The 22145-nt window shown below is 35.5% G+C and overlaps 1 protein-coding gene across 2 annotated transcripts in view; it reads right to left on the bottom strand.

Annotated features, from left to right (window-relative positions):
* Nucleotides 1–278: 278 nt before the first annotated feature.
* The window catches only part of LOC117917412, a 32060-nt gene continuing 10193 nt past the window's right edge, over nucleotides 279–22145 (bottom strand). For both annotated transcript variants that reach the window (XM_034833682.1, XM_034833690.1), the window contains exons 3-11: nucleotides 17271–17348; nucleotides 16583–17154; nucleotides 11258–11896; nucleotides 10484–10638; nucleotides 8610–8830; nucleotides 8372–8505; nucleotides 7934–8286; nucleotides 7758–7861; nucleotides 279–639 (exon numbers count right to left, since the gene is read on the bottom strand). In XM_034833682.1, coding sequence (XP_034689573.1) covers nucleotides 569–639; nucleotides 7758–7861; nucleotides 7934–8286; nucleotides 8372–8505; nucleotides 8610–8830; nucleotides 10484–10638; nucleotides 11258–11896; nucleotides 16583–17154; nucleotides 17271–17348 — 2327 coding nt within the window. In that variant the 3' untranslated portion in view covers nucleotides 279–568. The remainder of the gene's footprint in view (nucleotides 640–7757; nucleotides 7862–7933; nucleotides 8287–8371; nucleotides 8506–8609; nucleotides 8831–10483; nucleotides 10639–11257; nucleotides 11897–16582; nucleotides 17155–17270; nucleotides 17349–22145) is intronic.

Raw genomic sequence — 22145 nt, 5'->3', positions numbered from 1 at the left:
AAACTTTTTGGTACATTTATTCAACATTTATTACAGAGATACCAGAAACCGGAATTATATAATTATTAACAAAAAGAAAAGAAAAGAAAAGAAGGCAAAGAGAAAGGTAGAGTGATTGTTAACCAAATTCATTAGAAGCTCTAACAAAAAATTAGTATTTAAATATTTCTGAAACATTTCTTGTGACACCCAACAATCCCTACACAAGAGCAAAATCTTTCATAAATGCGCTGCTATTTATGCAGAATTATTGAATGACTGCATGACATTTCAGACTATTTCAATTCATCAACAGCGTTGTATAAATTTCCTTTCATTCCATTGAAGTGTACGCAACAAATGATATTCTCAGATCAGGGTCTACAATATGCAATGTGAGACTGTATTTTCATAAAAAACTTACAAGACAATTCCTGTCACATTAAAGAAAGAACAATTACCTTGGTGCTACTCATCTGGATAGCCATGGAACAGCCAATGCTAGCAACAAGATGAGTTCAACAGTCTGGATGTTTCGCACATTTGAACAGAGAGCTTGGTAGGAAACACGAATTGGAACTGATCCATTCTAAACAATCCCAGTGGAAATGCTGGAAGTTGCATTGATCTTCAGAGAATGCTCAGGGATGTAGGTATGACCTGTTACACAAAAAATGTGTATTTTTTCAATAAGAACTTTCACATTTCTGATAGACTTTTGGAGTTTTATGTTTTGGGATAACTATCATAGAACATGTAATAATGATGATAAGGAAAGGAGGCAAATTGATGGAAATTCACCAAACCCTTCTTACATTTACCTGCCAATTTCTTTTTATAGGAAATATTTACTTCTCTGCTCAAAAGCCTTCAGTAAAACTAAAAAAACAGATGGCAACTGCTTAAAAATTCAAACAGAGCACATAATTATGAGCCGCAGCTGACAACAAGATTTTCATAGATATGGGTTATACTGCTAACTTTCTAAAATCTAGGCATGAGATACTGCTATAGATTTATATCTGTGCACATTTGTGCAGAATACCAGAAAGTGATCTTTGGTAGGCAACTCCAACCATGACATGTGCAGTTTACTCTTTTTTTCTTGTGCACATGCTCATGCAAACACAAATATGGAGGCATCAATGTATAAAATAGAAAAAAGCCAAGCACCTACCCCACAAAAGAACGTCACCCCTTTCCCAATCTATCAATGAAATCTAAAAGACATTTTCACCTCTCTATAACTCCCCTCAACCTAGAAAGAAAGAAGTAAACAAGAAGCACCAAGTACAAAACAGAAAAACAGAAAGCATCTACCCCACAAAAAATCCTCACCCCTTCCCCAAGCTATCAATGAAATCTAACAGACATTTTCACCCCTTAGAAGGCCCCTCAACCGAGAAAGAAAGTAAATGAGGAGCACCAAGTGCAAAACAGAAAAACAGAAAGCACCTGCCCCATAAAAGAACCTCACTCTTCCCCAAGCTATTAATTTTATTTATTTATTTTTTGTAGGCAAATAAGAGTATGTATATTAATAAATATATAAAGGATGTCAAACTGAAGTGGCAAATACAGTATACAGGAAGTACACAAGTGAGAAACAAAAAACCAGTTATAGTAGCTACAAACCCACTTTAAAAAGAAGAGTCCGCCCATTCTATAAAATCTAATAAAGATGTAGGGCCTTCCTTCCCGTCTCCTAGAAGGAACCCTTGAGACCACATATACAAATTAGTTATGAGGAAATCTTTGAGGGCTTGGATAGTGCATTGTTCCCCTTAAAAAGTTCTTTGATTTCGCCCCTTCCAAATTATCCATAAAAGGCAAAGAGGGGTTGTTCTCCAAACCTTCCTTCTTTTCCTATCCACAAAGCTATCGTGCCATCCCTCCAACAAATCCTTAACAGAAAAAGGAAGAACCAAAACTCACTTTATTAGGAGCCTAGGAATCCCAAATTATCTTTGAAGGGAAAGTCGCTTCACCTCCCATCTTCCAATGCATTGTAGAAAGACCTCACGGAGAACACCCCATTCTTGCTGGCTTTCCAAACTATTTTATCCTCCTCTCCTCTAAATCTACCAAACTCACTAAGTTTCTTGAAAAACAAGGGTTTGAAGTGACCATTCCTCCTTCTACCTCCTGAGCATCATCCACCCATGTCTACTTAGCAATAAAAAAAAGTGAATAAAGAAGGAAACTAATCCTACAAAGGCATATTATCACACCACACGTCATGCCAAAATTTGATTCTTCTTCCATAGCCTACTTCAAATCTTATTTTGACTTTAAAAGTTCCCCATACTTTTTTGATCGACTTCCACAAGCCAACTCCATGGCCTTCTTTCCCTTCCCAAGAGCACCAACCTCCCGATTCTTCGCCAAATTTTCCAAATATTAGTTTTCCCCAAGCTATTAATAAAATCTAACAAAGACATTTTCATCACAACCACTGATTGTGCCAGAAATTTGATTTACAGGAGCAGACTTCATAAGAACAGCAACATTAAAATTTTAAATTAATAAAAAATATACAAACATGAAATTAATCTATGATACCTTTATTCAATAAATTTAATATTATCATCTACAAGATTTTCTATTTAAATAATCTCATTATCAATGCAATTAATCTTTACAGTATTATATTAAAATCTTATTATATAAAAGCTAGAAAAAAGGCAAATGATAACAAGAATTTTCATTCTTATTTTTCTAAAAAAATAGTAGACAACCATAAATAACAAAAATTCAGGAAATAAATTTTTAATTTGAAAACTAATGTCTTGTGCAATGATAATATTTATTTATTTATTTTAAGTGATTTTTTATTCTATAACTTATTAAAAATGTGAAAATAACAACCAATTGAAATTTAAAATATAGCTTATTAGAAATAATACAATTTTTTAAGAAGGTGTGGAGGAATGAAATTAGGAAAGTCATGATTTTGAAAGGAGAATTAAACAAGTCTTGAGAAACCTTTAGGTACCTACTCATTGGCACTTTCAGGTAAATTTCCTATTTCCATTGGATTAAAAGTCTCAGATAAAACCTTTGGCAATGCTTGGGGTTTTAGATTTAGGTGCCAAAGATCACATGACTCATTCATCACACCAATTTAATAACCATAACCCTTGTCCAAGCAGTAGCAAAATAGCCACAACAGATGGTTCATTAACCACTATTGTAGGTGTAGGAGATGTCTAAATAGTCCTACACTCGCAATTAGAAATGTGTTTCATGTTCCAAAGTTGTCCGCTAATCTTATCTCTATACAAAAGCTTACACAATATTCGGGTTGCAATGTGACTTTTTACCCTACTCACTATGTATTTCAAGACCAGGACTTAGGGAAGATGATTGGACCTGCTAAGGAACAGAACGGGCTATGCTACCTTGAAACACCAAGCAAGTCATCCTTATCTTTTCTTTATGAACACCACCTTTTCAATAAAGAAAAAGTTTGGCTTCATCATTGTAGAGTCAGACATCTGTCATTTAGAACTCTTAAGATCTTGTTTCCTTCTTAATTTAGGAAATTAGACATTGAGAGTTTTCATCATGATGTATATGAACTTGCCAAACACAAGCGTTTAACCTTCCTTACCAATAATAATAAAAGAAGTTCAGAGTCTTTTCATTTAAATCATAGTGATGTTTGGGGCCCTTCCCCTGTCCCTAATATATCTAGGGCACATTGGTTTGTGTCTTTCATCGATGATTGTACTAGGGTCTCTTGGATATTCTCCCTTAAACGCAAATCTGATGTGAGTTTTGTTCTTCCAAATTTCTATAACATGATAAAAACTAGTTTGGTGTCACTATCAAGAGGCTTCGGTCCAACAATGCTAGAGATTATTTCAATCAAGTCCTAATACCATACTTTTAACATGAGGGAATAATTCATGAGACATCATCATCTATCAAGACCCCACAACAAAATGGAGTTACTGGGAGGAAAAATGACCACCTCCTTGATACAACACGACCTTTTTTGTTCAATCTTAGAGTGGAAGCCATCCTAAACCGCCACACATCTCATAAACCGATTACCTTCCAGAATCTTAGGTTTCAAAAGTACCATGGAAATACTCTTATCATTTTATCCTAATATGATAACCACAAATCATCTCATTCCTAAGATATTTGAATGTGTATTCTTTATGCATGTTCACAATCCAAATAAGGGAAAATTGGACCCAAGAGTCGTGAAATGTATTTTTGTGGGATATTCCTCAACTCAAAAAGGATATAAGTGTTACCATCCACCATCAAAAAAATTTTGTCTCAGTGGATGTTACCTTCAACAAGAGTGGGTCTTATTTTTTCGCTCCGTATCTTTAGGGGGAGAATATTATCAAGGAAGACAAGGATCAGGATTCCTATTTCATTGATCCCTTTATCATTAACCCTCCTAAATTTTTGATCCAGTGTCTAATCCAATATTTGTACCCTCCTTCTTTGAACCTGAATTGTCATCCAATGAGTCTACTCTTGAGAATCGAATGACCAGCAAGGTGTACTTCAAGAAGAAAGTTGCAATCCCTAGACTTATACAAGTCTAAGAATCTAAACCGACTTTTGAAAACGGGGTAATAGTCTCTCATCCACCCTTACAAACTGAGTCAGAACTTCAATTTGAAAAACCTATAAATCAAAATCTCCCTATTGTCATCAAGAAAGGAACAAGAGAATGCATTGAACGTTCTTTGTATCCACTTTCCCATGTTGTGTCATTCAAAAAGTTGCCTCAATCTCATAAGAGTTTTCTTACAAATTTGAACAATATTCATATTCCTACCATTTTATTCGAGGCTTTATATAATGAAAATTAGAGACAAGTCATGAATGCAGAAATGGAGGCCCTGGAGAAGAATAAAACTTGGGAATTGGTAGATTTGCCTACAAGAAAAAGGCTAGTGGGATGTAAATGGATCTATATTATTAAGTATTAACGTAGATGAGATATTAGAGAAGTACAAGGTGAGATCGGTGGCTAAAGGATACACTCAAGACATATGGCGTGGATTATCTAGAAACATTTACTCCAATTACAAAAATGAATACAGTCAGAATTTTGTTATCATTGGTAGCAAATTATAATTGGGATCTACAACAATTCGACGTCAAAAATGCATTTTTGAATGGAGATTAATATGCAAGTCAATCCTAGGTTTGACATTGACCTAGCCACTAAATAGGTGTGTAAACTAAAGTAAACTCTATACAAACTGAAACAATCTCCAAGATGGTTTGGAACGTTTGCTAAAGTGATGAAAAACATGGGATACAAACAAAGTGAGGGGGATCATATGTTGTTCATCAAACATTCAGATTCAAGGGGAATTACAACTCTATTGGTACATGTAAACGACATCATCATGACGGGAAATGATGAAAAGGAGAGACAAACTTCAAGGTAATGCTTGACCAAGGAAAGATTAAAATATTTCCTAAGAATTGAGGTTGCACATTTTAAACAAGGAATTTTTATTTCTCAGCAGAAATATGTAGTGGACCTTCTCAAGAAAACAAGGAAGTTGGCATGTAAACCAATAAGCACACCAATAGATCCTAATCATAAGCTTGGAGAGGCTGAAGAAGATGTTACAACAGATAAAGAGATGTATCAATGTTTGGTAGGAAGACTCATTTATCTCTCTCACACAAGATCAAATATAGCATATGATGTGAGTATGATTAGCTAGGTCATGCACCGCCCAAAAGAGGTTCATCTGCAAGCTACTAACCAAGTATTACAGTGCCTTAAGGGGTCTCCAAGAAAAGGCATCCTGTTTAAATGAAGCTCAGGACTAGTACTTAAAGCATACATAGATGTAGATTATGCTAGATTTGTGGTTGATAGAAGATCAACCAATGGGTATTACACCTTTCTTAGTAGGAATCCGGTAACATGGAGAAGCAAGAAACAGAGTTTGGTAGTGAGGTCTAGTGTAGAAGCAAAATTTTGTGCAATGGTTCAAGGAGTTTGTGAACTACTATAGTTGAAGATCATTTTGGAAGATTTGAAGATTAAATGGGATGACCCAATGAGACTTTACTACGACCATAAATCTACAATCAGTATTGCACATAATCTAGTGCAACACGATTGAACAAAACACTTAGAGATAAACAAACATATTATTAAAGAGAAACTAGATAGTGGATTGATTTGTACTTCTTATGTATCTACTAACCGCTAACTTGCATATATGCTCACAAAAGGTTTAAGCAATATAAAGTTCCAAGCAAGTGTATCCAAGCTGAGAATGGACAAAATCTATTCACTAGCTTGAGAGGGAGTGTGGAAAAATGAAATTAGGAAAGTCGTAATTTTGTAAAGAGAATTAGGCAATCCCATTATCAAAGGGATTTGATCTTATTCATTGCTCCAAGGCGAGGGTTTTGTGGGAGCTTGTGTTTACTTTGTTTGGTATTAATTGGGTCCTTCCGCTTTCGACTAGAGACACTCTTTTAAGTTTGGCATGATTCCTTTATGGGTAAGAAGCGTAGAAAGGCTTGGTTGGCAGCTCCTCTTTGTTTATTTTGGACGATTTGGAATGAAAGAAACAGGATAGTTTTTGTTAATGAGGTTTTGTCGATTCAAAGGTTGAAAAATTCGTTTGTTTGTAATCTTTGGTCTTGGTATAAGTCTTGTTTAGATATAGGACCCTTACCTTTAATAAATTTTTTTGATTGGTTGGGTTCTAGTTGAGGGCTGGTGAGTGTTTGTTTCTTTTTGTTCTTGCCTTTTGGTAACTCTTGTATACTCCATGTATGCTTTGGGTTGCCTCTTAAGCGCCCTTTTTCTAATTTTTATTCTGTGTGTTTATCTATCAAAAAAAAAAATTATCAAAGGGATTTGATGAAATTAAGTTAGGAAAGTTCCTAATTTTGATGTTAGGAATTTTTTTATATATATGTGAGTCTCTGTAAAGGCTAAAGATCAAGAAAGAGAAATTTATACCTTATAGATGTAGGACCCTTACCTTTAATTAATTTTTTTGAATGGTTGGGTTCTAGTTGAGGGTTGGTGAGTGTTTGTTTCTTTTTGTTCTTGCCTTTTGGTGACTCTTGTATACTCCCTGTATGCTTTGGGTTGCCTCTTAAGCGCCCTTTTTCTAATTTTTATTTGTGTGTCTATCTATCAAAAAAAAAAAAACTATCAAAGGTATTATTGTAAAGATCAAGGAAGAGAAATTTATACCTTATATTCCTTTCATCTCTCTCCTTCTATAGAAGGTATTATTGTAAATAATACTTTTTTGGGAATAGAACTTTTTTTCCTGCTATTTCCCTAAGAGGGGGATTCAATGGGTTAAGGGGGCACATGCCCCTCTTGCCCCACCTACATTGGCTTTGCCATTGCTCCATGACAAAGAAAGGGGCACAAAAACAGAAACACACAAAGAGCCTAATCCAAAAAGGCACCTCACCCCCTTCCCTAAGCTACCAATGAAATCTAACGAAGACATTTTCATCCCTCAAAACTCCCCTTGATGAAGAAAGAAGAGATTTAAGCATGAGTTCTTTCAAGTAGACATTCATAACATTTAAACACAATTCTAAACATTCCAGAGGCTTCAAAGGTAAGTAGCATAGAATTTCCTAAGCAAGGTCCCATTCATTGATGGACATTGGATGAACTTGGAACTTTTCATCAATCAACAGGTTATATATACACTATGACATAAAGAATAGTCAATCTGACAGCACTTCAAGTATATGGATGAGAAGAAATCAAATAGCAGAAATGAGCAGAAGACTACCTTTCTCCTTAACATCAATCTGTAAAGTATCAAGTGTGATTATGCCATCAGTTAAAGGAAGCAGCTCCAGCTTGATGGTAGCAGTAGATTGAGAAGGAACACATCTGATTTGGCAGTAATAGATTAGTCATCTATATTGAAGAGGAACAAAAGGATAGTGGTGAATAGCGTATTACCCTAATGGAACTCTACTCTGCAGCCATAGATGCGTACAACCCAAACCAGTATTTGGGATGATATCAGATAGAGGAGCAGCCTGCTCATTAGAAGAAACAGATTGAGCTCCAAAACCATTCTCTTTGTGATTCTCTGATAGCATAGGTGCCGAAGTCTGCCTTGGCATGGCAGTATCATGTCTCCCATCACCTAATTTTCCTGCAAACGAGGAAAAACCAACGGACGGTCTCGTTGGAGATGAGGGTGCAGAGTTCAAGGTCATCACTGAAGGAGGTGAAGTAAATGAGGCTGGAGCAAGAACTGTTAAGGTTAGATCTTCGGATGTTAAATTTGAAGCCTGAAGAGTTAACACCTGATGATTTGAACCAGTTAGATAAGAACTTGTTATTTTAGCAAAAGTACAAAACAACCAGCTAATCATATTCACATAAAAAAACCTGAACAGGAAGCTCAGAGACTCTTCCATTGGGTCCAAGAGGTTGTCTTGACATTTCAGATGCAACAGAAATCATAAGATCCCTTGAGATACGTGGTCGCCAGCTTGTTGGCTGCTTGAAAAACAATCTCGATTCTATATTTAATACATAAACCTCAGGATAAAAATGTTACAATCATAAACTACAAATTCCTGAAGGTATTTCAGATAATATACTGAACTAGAGCAAGTATATGTACCAGTGTAGTTGCACCGACATGATACTAAAACAGCATACTGATCAGAAGTTAGAGTGCTCCTTTTCCCTTCAACGATCTTGGATGGAAGGCCTCCTTTTCCCTTCAATGATGCTGCATTTCTAACAGGTAAATGAGATGATTGAGAGCTTTCACGTTGAGCCTTAAGACGCTTCCAAGCTGAAGTTGCAGGTTTGAGAATAAAAGAGTGTTCTTCACCTCTCCTGCAATTAGAATGTCCCAAATAAGCCCATGGAAACAAGAAAAACCCATGAAAATGGTTCAAGAAAAGCATTAATGTCACCCACAAGATGAAAAGCATGGAGCCGATGCTGACAAATCTCTATTTGCTGTTGACTAAATAGGTTACAAAGATGAAAAGCAATGTTTAATATATATTAAACCCACAATCCAAAACTGCTTTTGCTATAGGACTCAAGTCTAAAATATCACTCTATGATTGGTAGTAAGTCCATTGTCAAGGTTCCTAGCCATGGATCAAGAACAAAGGGAAAAGTGGGTTTTGACTCACTAATTTTGACAAAAAAAAAAAAAAAAAACCCTCAAATTTTATAAATTAGTTTTATTTCCATCCATTTAAAAATATTTAAAATACATGCACTTTTTCATAAATCAATAATTATTCTTAAAATGAACCTTCAACAACACTAACAGACAAGTAAACTCCTCCACATGGATGTTCAATTTAGATAACCGATCTCCCTTTTAGTTCAGTTTTTTTTTTTTTTGTTTTTTAACTGTGAGAACTAATATAAGGTTTTTTTCCCCTCCAAAAACAAACATCCTTAGGAATATTGAACAACAACAAAATAAAAAAATTTAAAAATTAAAAATAAAATTTAAACTAAAAAGAACTTAAAAGCTAAAAATATAAAAAAAAAATATATTAACTCACTTTGCTAAGTACACTAGCAAAAAATATAGATATTCAGAAAGAATTGGAAATACAATGAGAGTCAATATTTTATTTTTTAATTTTTAAGTTTTTTGGTTTTAATTGTATTTAATTTTTAAGTATTTTAGTTTTAATTGTATTTTCAATTTTTAAAATTTCAATTATATATATATATAAGAAGATGAGGGAATTTATATAATACAAAATATAAAATCATGATCAGGAAAAATTTTATTTATCACTTAAGGATTGTGAAGAATTTTTCCAAAATAATTTGTACCTCATATTTTATAATAAAAAAATAATAATATATTTATTTGTAAGATATTTTTATTAAATTAAAATAATAAATCAATTTTTAATAATTTTATTTAATATTAAATTAAAAGGGTCATTTTAGAAAATAATTATGTGACTTATGAAAAAGTGCATATTTTTTAAATGAATGAAGATAAAACTGATTTATAAAATTTGGTGTTCTTTTTTCTATATTTTTTCAAATTAGTAAATCAAAACTCACTTTTTCCAAGAACAAATATTACTTCATTGCCAAGTGGGGCTATTGTGTGTATAAATATGAAATTGATATCAATAAGCATGAAGGAAGCTTCACCACATACGCTGCAACTCTGCAAGTAACATTCAAGAGTAAAATTTGTTACATCCCGTGCAAATACTGAGAAGCCCCATGTAAAAATGAATTGTCCAGAACTAGTTTTCAGCTTAGCCTTAATCCAACCTTTAGGATATGCCTACAGAATAAAATGTAATATTTCTAAAGCACCACTAGACTAATAGGAAAAAATGGTGAAGAAACCTCTTTCAAACTCTGGCTATTGTTTTTCTATATTATGTTTGTATAAAAATATAATGATATCTATTAATATTTAAATGGCCAGGTTGATAATCAGCATTGAACAACTGAATGACATAAATTAAGGAAACTAGGGTGGATAACAACCTGAGGGGTAAATTTGGCAAACTGTGATCATTCCCAGCTTCAATACATGCCATTGGTAACGAACAAGGTGATCCCCCTTTTGAAGCCTCCTCAAAAACAATTGTTATAGCATCTAAGAATACCACAATATCAGGTGTATGAGCTGGTGAAACATTCTGCAAAATAAATTTTAGAACTTAATAGTATTATTTGCAGAAATAAACCTGATAGCTATGTCATTTCCACATATCTAGATTAAATACTTCACAGAGATATTCTAGGATAAAAACAGAATTTTAGGGGCTTGGTTTCAATGTTTTCAAAAACACTTCTCAAACAACCATTTTTACAAACACTTCTTAAAAACAGTTCTCAATTGTTTTCAGGAACAAAATTCTATTTGTTAACTCAAATATAAAAAATTGCTTTCTCAAAAGTTTTCATAGTATTCTCCATAATTTCAATTATGGCATAGAACAACACACTGTAAAAAATAACTGAAAACACCAAAAAAATTATTCTAAAAAATAATCTATTTTTAGAACAAATTCTCATAAAACCATTTTCTGTAAAAAGTTTACCAAATATGTTTTGTGATTTAGAAAACTATTTTCTGTTCCAAAGAACAAAAAAAGGTTTTCAAAGAGTTTCCAAATAGGGCCTTAATTTAACAGAGCATTGACCCAACTAATTGGTTTGGCTAAATGAACAATTTTTTGCCATTTCACTCCATACAGAAAAAAGAAAAAGGAAAACTTCACATAAATACAATTCAGTAAAAATTACAACTCACACCTTTATCTGAACACATAGAAGGTCATCTGTGTTGCAGTCAGCAGCAAAAGAACGGATCTCGACAGGTTGAATAATTTCAAGTTTCCTCCTCCACCTTCTTCCTGGTATATAGATGCCTTCCAACCCACAACAAACAGAAAACCTTTTTGGCTCTAGTGAGACACCTCGAAAAGATAACAGCTCTTCACTTCCAGTCTTTTTACTCTTCACAAACTTCTGAGGTGAGGACCGATCCCAATCTTCAAGTTCAAAGTTTGGTTTAGAGCTTGGAGTTGCAACAGATGGAGGTGGTGGAGGAGTACTTTGAGGAGGAAGTGATGACATGGAGTAACTTCTGAAGTGGCCAAAAGAGAAGAGTTGAGAGCCAGATGATGCAGAAAGAGTGGATCTTTGAGATGTGCTACCAATGCCAGAACTGGAACTCAAAGGAGGAGGAGACAATGCACGGGTGGGAGGGGGAAGAGCATTATCCAAAGGAAGCAACCATTTTAGTAGTTCCCCACATGGATCCTGGTTTGTGTAGACTAAGTTGTCCGGGTTCTCAGAAGAAAATTTGTCATTATTATATTTCTCAAATTGAAGAATCTCAAGGACAGGATCCCTCTGAGAATCAACAGCAACATTCACTTGTAAAAGAACCTGCATCCTTCCAAACAAGAAAATGAAATAAGAATCAGTATTAGTTGGAAGAACAGCTTTACTCAGCCATAGATGTAAGGGACCTTTCTTTTAATAGGCAGCCTAAGATTAAGGAATGCAACAACCAGGACTAAAATGTTTTGAGAGTTAAAAGGCATAATAACCAAACTGTGGTGTCATAGTAGTAAAAGACCAAACCAGGACTAAAATGTTTTTGAGAGTTAAAATGCATAATAACCAAACTGTAGTGTCATAGTAGTAAAAGACCATATCAGATATTGTTTTTGCTAACATTCACAAATGAAGGCATGGTATTTGATGGTTGAACTTTCATCCTGCAACATCATATACTTGGTGGACGTTGTTGGCAGCACCAGATGGAAAAAAAGGAGATCTTGCTCCAGTTCTTGATTGCCATTGTCTCTGGTGGTATTAAGTAGGCTCATTTGCAAATAAGCAGAAAGTAATTTTCTCTGCATATCTTGACTTGGGATGTGGCTGAGATAATCTCACAAGCATTTCATAAATGATATCCTGAGTTTTTGTTAACCTTCTTATTCTACGGATGTGTTAGATATCCAACCTAGTTGTCAATAATTCAGTATCAAATATTTAGTTATTTATGTATATAGCCTTGAAAATTAGGGTTTAGATAAGACAATCCTAAAATATATTGCAATATTGCAGACAGTCCTAAAATATCAGTTATTTATGATATTTCATTGCATTGATCAATATTGCAGACAAAAATTCATAATTTCATCAAGACTATAAACTTTCCAATGTTGCAATAGAAGTAGTTACACAAGTAACTGGAACTTACACCTCTAAGTATGAAATATAGCATGTACGATGAAAAGGATTTCACATAGTATTTGATTCTGCAAAAGGATTTAAAATTCTCTTGAAACAAATGCTATTGTTTGGAACTTCAGAAGAGTGAATTGCCAAAATCGAGAGAGGATTTGAAAGGGCCAAATCCTCTCTTCAGATTGGTTACATCTCAAAACCTCTCTTTAAATCTAGCCATCACACCATCACCATCAGCACTGCAAATCATATCACCATGCCACAGCCACTATTTACCTCATCCCACCACCACCAACCATACATGCCACCACCACTATTGCCAACACACTTTCCCACCGCAGGTGAACATTCCACAACCACAGCCTCTACCACTGTCACAACTATCATCAGCTCCAACCATAATTTTGCAGTTTCTGCTTCTAATACTGTCCAGTCACCACTATCACACCATACAATAAATTAAAGCCCAAAATACTCATCCAAACAATAAATTGAATATTCTAGAGATTTTAATTACATGTTTTTAAATCCCACATTTAAGATTATCATTTTTTTCCCCCAAATTCCTCATATAAAATGCAGCATCAAATTCTGAATATTCATGAGATATTTATGGACCTCTAAATATTCAAAGAGGGCAAAAAAAAAAAAGGCTCCATTTAACAATTAAAATAAGTAAATAAATAAACAAATGATATCAAACTTTGAACTCTATACCAAAAATTTTGTTCTCCAAACGAGCCAAACAAAAACAAAACAAGAAGATGCTGTCTGTTAATCCTATAGACTTTAGAACAACAGCATCAACAAAGCTTCTGAGAAAAAAATTTGAAATTGATTTTTCTAGAAAACAGTGATCAAAACCAGTCAAACTATGAACATATGATATATATCCTACATGTATGTTCTGGAGAAGAATGCAGTTAGTAAAGCCCACTTTTGGAATGGGTCTCTTTAGGGCTTAGAGACAATAGCTCAGTCTTTTACTCTGCTGGAGAAGTTAGGGTGATGTTTTCGCATGCCTTGCTTGCTGATGGAGCCCTTCTCAACGAAGCTTCAAGGTTTCCAGATGTTGCAGATGATGGCCCCGTTGATGGCAGCAGGGTTCCATTTCATTTGTCCTTGTCCCTTCGCCTCCTGCTAATTGACAGGGCCCTCGTGGAGGAAGCAGCAAGATTTTCAGCGGAAAACAGGTAAGTCTTCAGTTCCAGATGGTTCGATAGGAGAATGGTCTTTTTCTTCCGCTTTCTCTTGGTCCAATGATGAGAGTTGTTCTTTGGGGAGGACTGATAGTTTGATTTCTTGGAGGGAGAAGGACGAGGGTTTTTTAGAAGATGTTTACAAGCCTTTGTGTATGTTATCTGGTGAGGACATGGCTGTGGAAACCCCCGAGAACCAGCCCAAGGTTGCCAAGATTGCAACCCTAAAGGAGAGTGGTGAGGAGGGGGCTTCGGGTTTTGAGAGCCCTAGTAGGGGCCTGTCGGAAGGAGAGAGCCTCTCCGATCTCTCCTATCAAAAATTCATCTCATTTAGCAAGTTTATGGTTTTGCCAGTGAATGAGAATGAGAAGGAAATCACGTCCCTACTAAGAAAATTGGAATCCGGAAAGCAGCACAGAGCTTCAATTGTGAAGAGGAGGGCCCCCTCCACATCCCGTCTGGTTAGGGAGCTTCAAAATTTCGAGTGCTCGGTTAATTACTGTAGCTCAAACAAAAAAGAGAAAAACCGGAGCAAAGGGTGGGAGTTGGTTTGTAAGTGATCTTATTGGTTGAGCTTTTAGGGTTGTGTTCGGTGGGTGTAGCTTCTTGGTTTTGGTTTGTCCAGCTAGGAAAAGCGACGGTGTTTCAAGTTGCTCTCACCCAATTTTTGGTTATGTCTGGTTTCTTGTAATTCTAGGCTTTAGGGTGATGTCTTTCAATTTGGGTGTTGGTTTGTTCTCTCTTTTCTTTGCTTGTATTTGGCTGCTACTTGTATACTCTGTGTGTATTTTGTGTGCCTTTTCCAAGCGCTTTTAACATATTTTCTTTGTTTACCTATCAAAAAAGAAAAAAAATCCTACATGTATCATGTATATATTATATCATATATTGTCAGCTACAGGCAGATGCAAAACATAAAGGAAATACATATTGCTCTTCTTTTTAATACATTGCATGTGTTTATGGAGGCATTTACTCAAAAAATTGATAACTATACCTAGCAGTAATATACTTTCCCTCAAGAACTCAGTTTAGCAAGCAAAGCCAGAGGAAAAACAGCCAACCCAAGCTAGAACCCTTGGAATCATCTGCTGATGGTGATGGCAAGATTAGCTTAAGTGGCCTGGCTTTCCCTAATCTTAACAAATTTACCCATCTAGATATACTTCAGCTAATGTTAATAGAAAGGCATAATGCTGCCTCACAGAACTGAAACATAGATTCAATGCATCTCGGATATGAGAATGCTGCTAAAGTTAATGGAAAGGCATAGTGCTGCCTCACAGATCTGAAACATAGATTCAATATATCTCAGATATGAGAAGGCTTAACAAAATTCAACATCATGAAAAAACTATAAACAATATATTTACCACCACCAGTACTTGCATGTGCTCTTGCACACACAAGCAGCAAAATTTCCAAACAAGTTTTATATTCAGGGATTTTTATCTGGGTTTTCAAACCCCTTCATTTTCAAATTCCTCATCTAAATGCACCTTAAGGTTCCAGGTTCTGACCCCAAATTTGTAAAACTTTAATTAGTAGAAAATTTCCATATATCTTTATAAATTTAAGGAAGTCAAAACAATTTGATCCTTCTAATTTACCAATTAAAAAAAAAAAGAAATAAAGAAAGCAAAAACAAGAAGAATGCTTTGTTTTTAATATTATAATTACAGAACTTTTAAACAATAGTGTTAACAAATTTCCAGTAGGAAGAAGCAGAGAGCAACAGGAAATGAAGTTGTTTTGATAAAAATAAATAAATAAAAGATAGATAGAGAAAGATAGAGACAAAAAGAGAAGGAAAAATTCAAAATGCAAGGCAGTCAAATACCGAACGATGTATGCATCCTAGGCAGAACATATACCAATGTACATTGTTTTTCATGTAAATTGTATTACACATATGCAAGGTTACATGTAGTCTAAGGAACTATAACTACACCCAATACTAACTTGTCCCCTGAAGAACCCTCACTTTAGTCTAGCAATTCAAGCCCAAGCCAAATCCCTAACCCAATATAAAACATATGTTACATGCCAGTGGAAATGGCAAGATCAGGTTGGCTCACATGGCTATCCCCTATCTTAACAAATTTATCCAACTTGTTAAAGCTAACAGAAAGATGTAGTGTTGCTTCATATGTTTAAAATATGGATTCAGTAGTTTTCAGTAAGGAATGAGAAGTCTAACAGGAAAAAAAAAAAAAAAAAGAAGAAGAAGAAGAAGAAGGGGGAAAAGAAGAAAAGAGAAGCAGAGCAAAAAAGAGTAAAAAAAAAAAGGTAAACAGAATAAGCCAAATAAAATTAGTTTCACTAATTTGCAAATGAGTCTACTTAATGTCAGCCAACCACCCATGATAGTATCCACTGAGGACCAGAACAACCAACACTTTGTCTCCATCCTGTTGTGCTTGATAAAAATGCCCAATAAATATCCAACAAACAGTAATAGAGATAAAAATCCTCACACCATGCATTCATTCATTCATCAAAAATAAAAATGTAATTCTAATTGATACAAAAGAGAATTGGAACAAAAACAATCAAATATCATGAATTCCTTTATTTACTAGATGAAAAACCAAATAACATTATATATTCATGCTTTTTTTTTTCACAAGTGAATAAAAAGCCAGTTGCATGAACCAGGATGTTTTATGAAACGTACCACTATGTCTCCATTAGAAAGAGAGCAACAATCAACGATGTTTCTTGCTACACCACCAGAGACATTGGCATTAAAATTCCCTTTATCAATAACAGCAGTAAGAGGGGTAATTTCTTTAGCAGTCTTTCTAGTTTTAATCGCAGTAGACTTAGGAGCAGACATTTCAGAAAATTGTAGAGATGTTTCTGCAGCACTTCTTTTTGACCAGAGAGGCTCTCCTGACTCGGCAATCCGAACAAAAAAATGAGAGTTCTTAAATTTTTGCAATAAAATTTCAGTTTGTCTTTTGTGATCTTCCATCCTAAGGAGAGATTCACTGGCAGAAATATCCTTTTCTGAATCAATCTTTTCTTTTAACAGGTTTTCACCATTGTGATAAGTATCTTCACCATCATGATTCGCTTCCACTTTTCCGAACATCGAATTGGTTTCATCTTCAGTCTCTCCACTTTGTTTCTTTGTGCTTTGCCCTATGCCATTTTTACTCATCATTGCAGCAACTTTAAATGGAGTAATAATTTGTGTCTCCTGCTTAGAGGATGACAGACATGCCAGTATATGAACTTGTTCACCTGGAGTAGAAATAGAATTCAGATCACACATAACAAGTACAACACCCCTCAAATTGGAAACCATTGATGCAAGTCACAACTGAAAGAAACAAGAGTTTCAAGAAAGATACAGCTACCAGGAAAAACAAAGGAGCGGTCAAGGGAGCGAAAGGAACATATGTCTGGTGCATCTCTCCAATTATCAGGAAGTTCCTCTACAAGAACATACCGATCATTAGATATACTAAAGAGAACATCGCATTGATTTTGCGCATTAAATACCATACTGGTGCAGCGGAAGGTTTGTTTCAAAACGAAACAGAAAAACACTCAAGAACCAACACAAATATCACAATAGGATCTGAAAATTAGAGAATAATTCTGAAAAAATATATTGAACTCCTCTCTAACAATTACAATGAGTCTTTAAATAATGTTTGTTATGCAAAAATAAAGGAAATAACTGAAATAGGAAACTAGAAATAGGAAACCAAGGTGATTGGAATCTAGGAAAACTAGGAAAGAAATAGGAAACTAATGGTGAACCTACAATAGAAACTAACAATGTAGAAAATAGAAGCTAACCTAAAATAGAAACTAATCTAAAATAAAAACTAATGTAGGAAACTAAAAATAGAAACTAATGAAAATAAAAACTAATCTAAAATAGAAACTAATGATGTAGGAAGCTAAAAATAGAAACTAATGATGATTGTGTGCTACATCAATCCCCTCCACTTGAAGAAAACTCGCCCTTGAGTTTTGTAGCTGCAAAGAAAACTCATCCAGAGGGCAGTATTCAAAGATATCAGCAACACTGAAAGTATTGGAAATGTTCTTATCAGTTGGAAAATCAATCTTGTAAGCATTATCTCCAATCTTCTGAAGGATGCAAAAAGGACCAATTTTCTTGTCTTTAAGTTTATTGTATGTGCCAGTATGAAAACGATTTTTGTGGAGATGGACCATTACCAGATCACCTTCATTGAACAACTTAAGGCACTGATGTCGGTCTGCAGCAATTTTGTAACGAAGATTCCTCTTCTAAATTCTTCTTCACTTCTTGATAAATATGTTGAATACGCTCTGCAAACTCCTCAGCGTTAGGATTGACATCATGAGAAAGGGGAAGACGAATCAAATCCACTATATGCCTTGGAACACTAGCGTAGACAACTTCGAAAGGAGTCTTCTTAGTAGAATGATTAGGCATACTATTAAAAGCAAACTCAATTTGTGGAAGGGCAGCATCCCATTGCTTCGGCTTATCTCCACTAACGGATCGTATCACATTGCTAAGAGTGCGATTAGGGACTTCAGTTTGCCCATCGATCTGGGGATGGCTCGTGCTACTATACTTCAAAGAAGTGTCAAACAATTTCCATAGAGTTCTCCAAAAATGACTAAGGAATTTCACATCCCTATATGAAGTTATTGAATGAGGAATGCCATGCAGGCAAACAATTTCACGGAAAAATAAATTAGCCACATAAGAAGCGTCTGAAGTCCTTTTACAAGGAAGTGAACCATATTAAGAAATCGGTCAACTACAACCAAAACAAAAACAACTCCACGTTGAGTTCTTGGAAGGCCAAAAACAAAATCCATAGTTAAATCTTGCCAAATCGTCTCTGGAATAGGTAAAGGAGTATAAAGACCAATACTTTGAACTTGTCCCTTGGCCTTCTAACACGCTGGGCAACGCTGAACGAAACGCCCAACATCCCATTTGAGTTAGGGTCAATAAAATCTCTCCTCTACCAAGCTGATTGTTTTCTCAGCCAACATGTCCTCCTAGTCTGCCAGCATGCAATTCTATAATCAAATGTTCACGCAATGAAGAACGAGGGATACATAATTGTGTACCTCGAAATAAAAATCCATCTTGAACAAGGAAGTCAATAACAAACTCCTTATTGTTGCATTGCACTCATATGCCACCAAAATCCTCATCAACAGCATAAGTATCCTTCAAATAAACAAACCCCACCACCTCAGAACTAATCGTAGCTAGTAAAGAGACTCGTCGACTCAATGCATCAGCTACTTTATTTTGTTGGCCAGACTTATATTTGATAACAAAAGTGAACTTTTGTAAAAAGGCGATCCATCGAGCATGCATTCGATTCATCGTCTTCTAAGAATTGATGAACTTTAAAGTTTGATGATCCATAAATAGCACAAACTCTCAATGAAACAAATAATGCTCCCAATGCTTTAAGGCTCGAACAACTGCATAAAATTCAAGCACAAAAGTGGACCACTTTTGTTGACGTTCACTAACTTTTCACTAAAAAATTCCACTAGGCGACCCTCTTGATAAGACAACCCCAATTCCGAGAACTGATGCATCACATTCAACCTCAAACACTTTCTCAAAATTGGGGAGTGCTAACACCGGTGCAGTGCACAACTTTGCTTTTATCGATTCAAAGTTGTCTTCTTGCGCTTCGCCCCATTGGAATTGGCCTTTCTTCAAACAATCGATAATGAGCACCATGATTGTACTAAATCCTCAAATAAAACACTTGTAAAAAGTAGCTAAACCATGGAAACTTTGCACTTCACGCATAGTTTTAGGAGCTGGTCATTCCTGAATTGCCTTCACCTTCGTCTCATCAACTTGAATACCATCTTTTCCCACTATAAATCCAGGGGAAATGGCTAGTCATAAAGCTACACTTCTTAAGATTGATATACAATTTGTTAGCTTGTAAGGCTAAGAGAACTTCCCTGAGATGTGATAAGTGCTCTTCCTCGTCCTTACTGTAGATGAGAATATCATCAAAATAAACCACCATAAATTTTCCAATAAATGAACGAAGAACCTAGTTCATCAACCGCATGAAAGTGCTTAGCGCATTTGATAGCCCAAATGGCATCACTAGCCATTCATAAAGGCCATCTTTAGTTTTGAAAGTCGTCTTCCACTCGTCTCTTGATCGAATACAAATTTGGTGATAGCCACTTCGTAAATCAAGTTTGGTAAACACCTCAGGAACTTCTAACCTATCAAGCGTGTCATTAAGACGTGGGATAGGAAAGCGATACTTGACAGTCACGGTTGTCCATACACATGCGCCAACTACCATCCTTCTTTGGGGTGAGTAAAGTTGGGACTACACAAGGACTCGTGCTCTCACAAATCAAGCCTTTATCAAGCAACTCGTTAAGTTGTCGTTGCAACTCTTCATGCTCAATTGGGCTCATACGATAATGAGGCAATTTAGGCAAACTAGCTCCGGGTACTAAGTCGATATGGTGTTGAATATTTCACATAGGAGGTAACTCATTAAGTAATTCATTGGGAGATAAATCAGGAAAATCAGTAAGTACCTCTTGAACCTTGGTGGGGATATCAATAGTTGCTTCAAATTGGCCCTTAACCACCAATGCTACAACTCCTTGACTTAAAGAAATCTAGGTCCGTTATGTTGGTGAATAGCGGCTTATCTTTTTTAGTAACCGAATTGTTTCCTGACGATTGAGACTGTGGCATCAAAACAATCTTCTTGTCAAACCACCAAAAAAAAAAAAAAGTATTATCCTGACCCTTATAAGTGGCATCAACATCATAGTGTCACGGCCTCCCCAATAAAATATGACAAGCATTCATATCCATCACGTCACATACAATCTCATCTTTGTAATACTTTTCGATCGACAAAGGAATTTTGCAAACTTCTAGCACTTGAACTTTCAAACCCTTCTTAATCCATGCAATCATGTACGAAGAAGGGTGTTTTTCAGTCTTCAAATTTAGTGTTTTCACCAAAGCCTTGGAAACAACATTCTCACTACTTCCACTGTCAATGATCACATTGCACGCTTTATTACGAATAGTGCATCAAGTTCGGAATATTTTATGTCGTTTAGAGTCATCCGACTTTTTTGGGGTAAGCAAAAATCATTGGACAATGCACGCCACTTCTTCTCCCACATCTCCTTTTGCAAACTCAGCACCCTCGTAGATATCTTCTTTAAGAACATGTTCCTCTTCGCCACCACCTTCGTCTACAAAGTTAATAGATCGTCTATTCGGGGCAATTATTTGAAAGATAATCTGGCTGGTTGCACTGGAAATGCTTCCCTAGATTTAGACACGCATAAGGGTCATTATTGATTCGTTGTTGTTGCTGGTTTCGACCTTGAGTATTAGATCAAATAGGGGCTGAAGTTCCACTTTTATTTTGTGTTGAATTTTGAGTTGAAGGGGCATCTTTATTGTTGTTATCATTGTTGTCTGAAGTTGTAGACCCCTTTGGAGCAAAAGAAGCTTTTTAGGTTGGTCGGCGAAAGTTACCCTGAGTGCGCACCGTGGACCTATTGATTTGACTTTCCACTTTCATTGTCAAATTAACTGCATCTATCATGATCCAAACCCCTTGAAGAGCCAGTCGATCTTGAATGACCAGCTTTAGGCCCCCAATATAACGAACAATTAATTGATCCTCCGTCTCAGACGAATTAACTCAGGCATTTAACCGATAAAATTCCTCCGTGTATTCGTTCATAGTCCGGTTGGCTTGCCAACAATTTTGATATTGTTGGTATAAAAATTGTTCATAATCCAGAGGGAGAAATCGTCCTTCTAATAACCATTTCATCTTAGGCCAAGTACAAACACGTTGTTTTTCTTGTTGTTGACGATTATATTAAAGTTGTTCCCACCATGCAGAAGCTCCACCTTTCAACTTATATGCCACAAGCTTTTCTTGATTTTCTTCTGAAATATTCAAATAGTCGAAAAAGTTTTCGACAGTATGGACTCAATCGAGAAAATCTTCAATGTGTAGTCGACCATCGAATCTTGGTAAATCCATCTTCATCTTAAATTCTTGGTTATTTTGACCCCGATTGTTAGCTTGATAATTGAAACGAAAATCATCTCCTTCTCCAAATGAATAATCCAACCTCCATTGTTGCCTTTGTTGTATATTCCTCCGCTATGGAAGTCAAAAATCATCACCATCTTGAAAAGGTGGACAAAATTCATCTTGTTCATCAAAAAC

This window comes from Vitis riparia, chromosome 1 (genome assembly GCF_004353265.1).
Source record: "Vitis riparia cultivar Riparia Gloire de Montpellier isolate 1030 chromosome 1, EGFV_Vit.rip_1.0, whole genome shotgun sequence".
In the NCBI taxonomy this organism is placed as follows: domain Eukaryota; kingdom Viridiplantae; phylum Streptophyta; class Magnoliopsida; order Vitales; family Vitaceae; genus Vitis; species Vitis riparia.
Note: the sequence above shows the minus strand (reverse complement) of the source record. Positions and strands in the feature narration are given on the sequence as shown.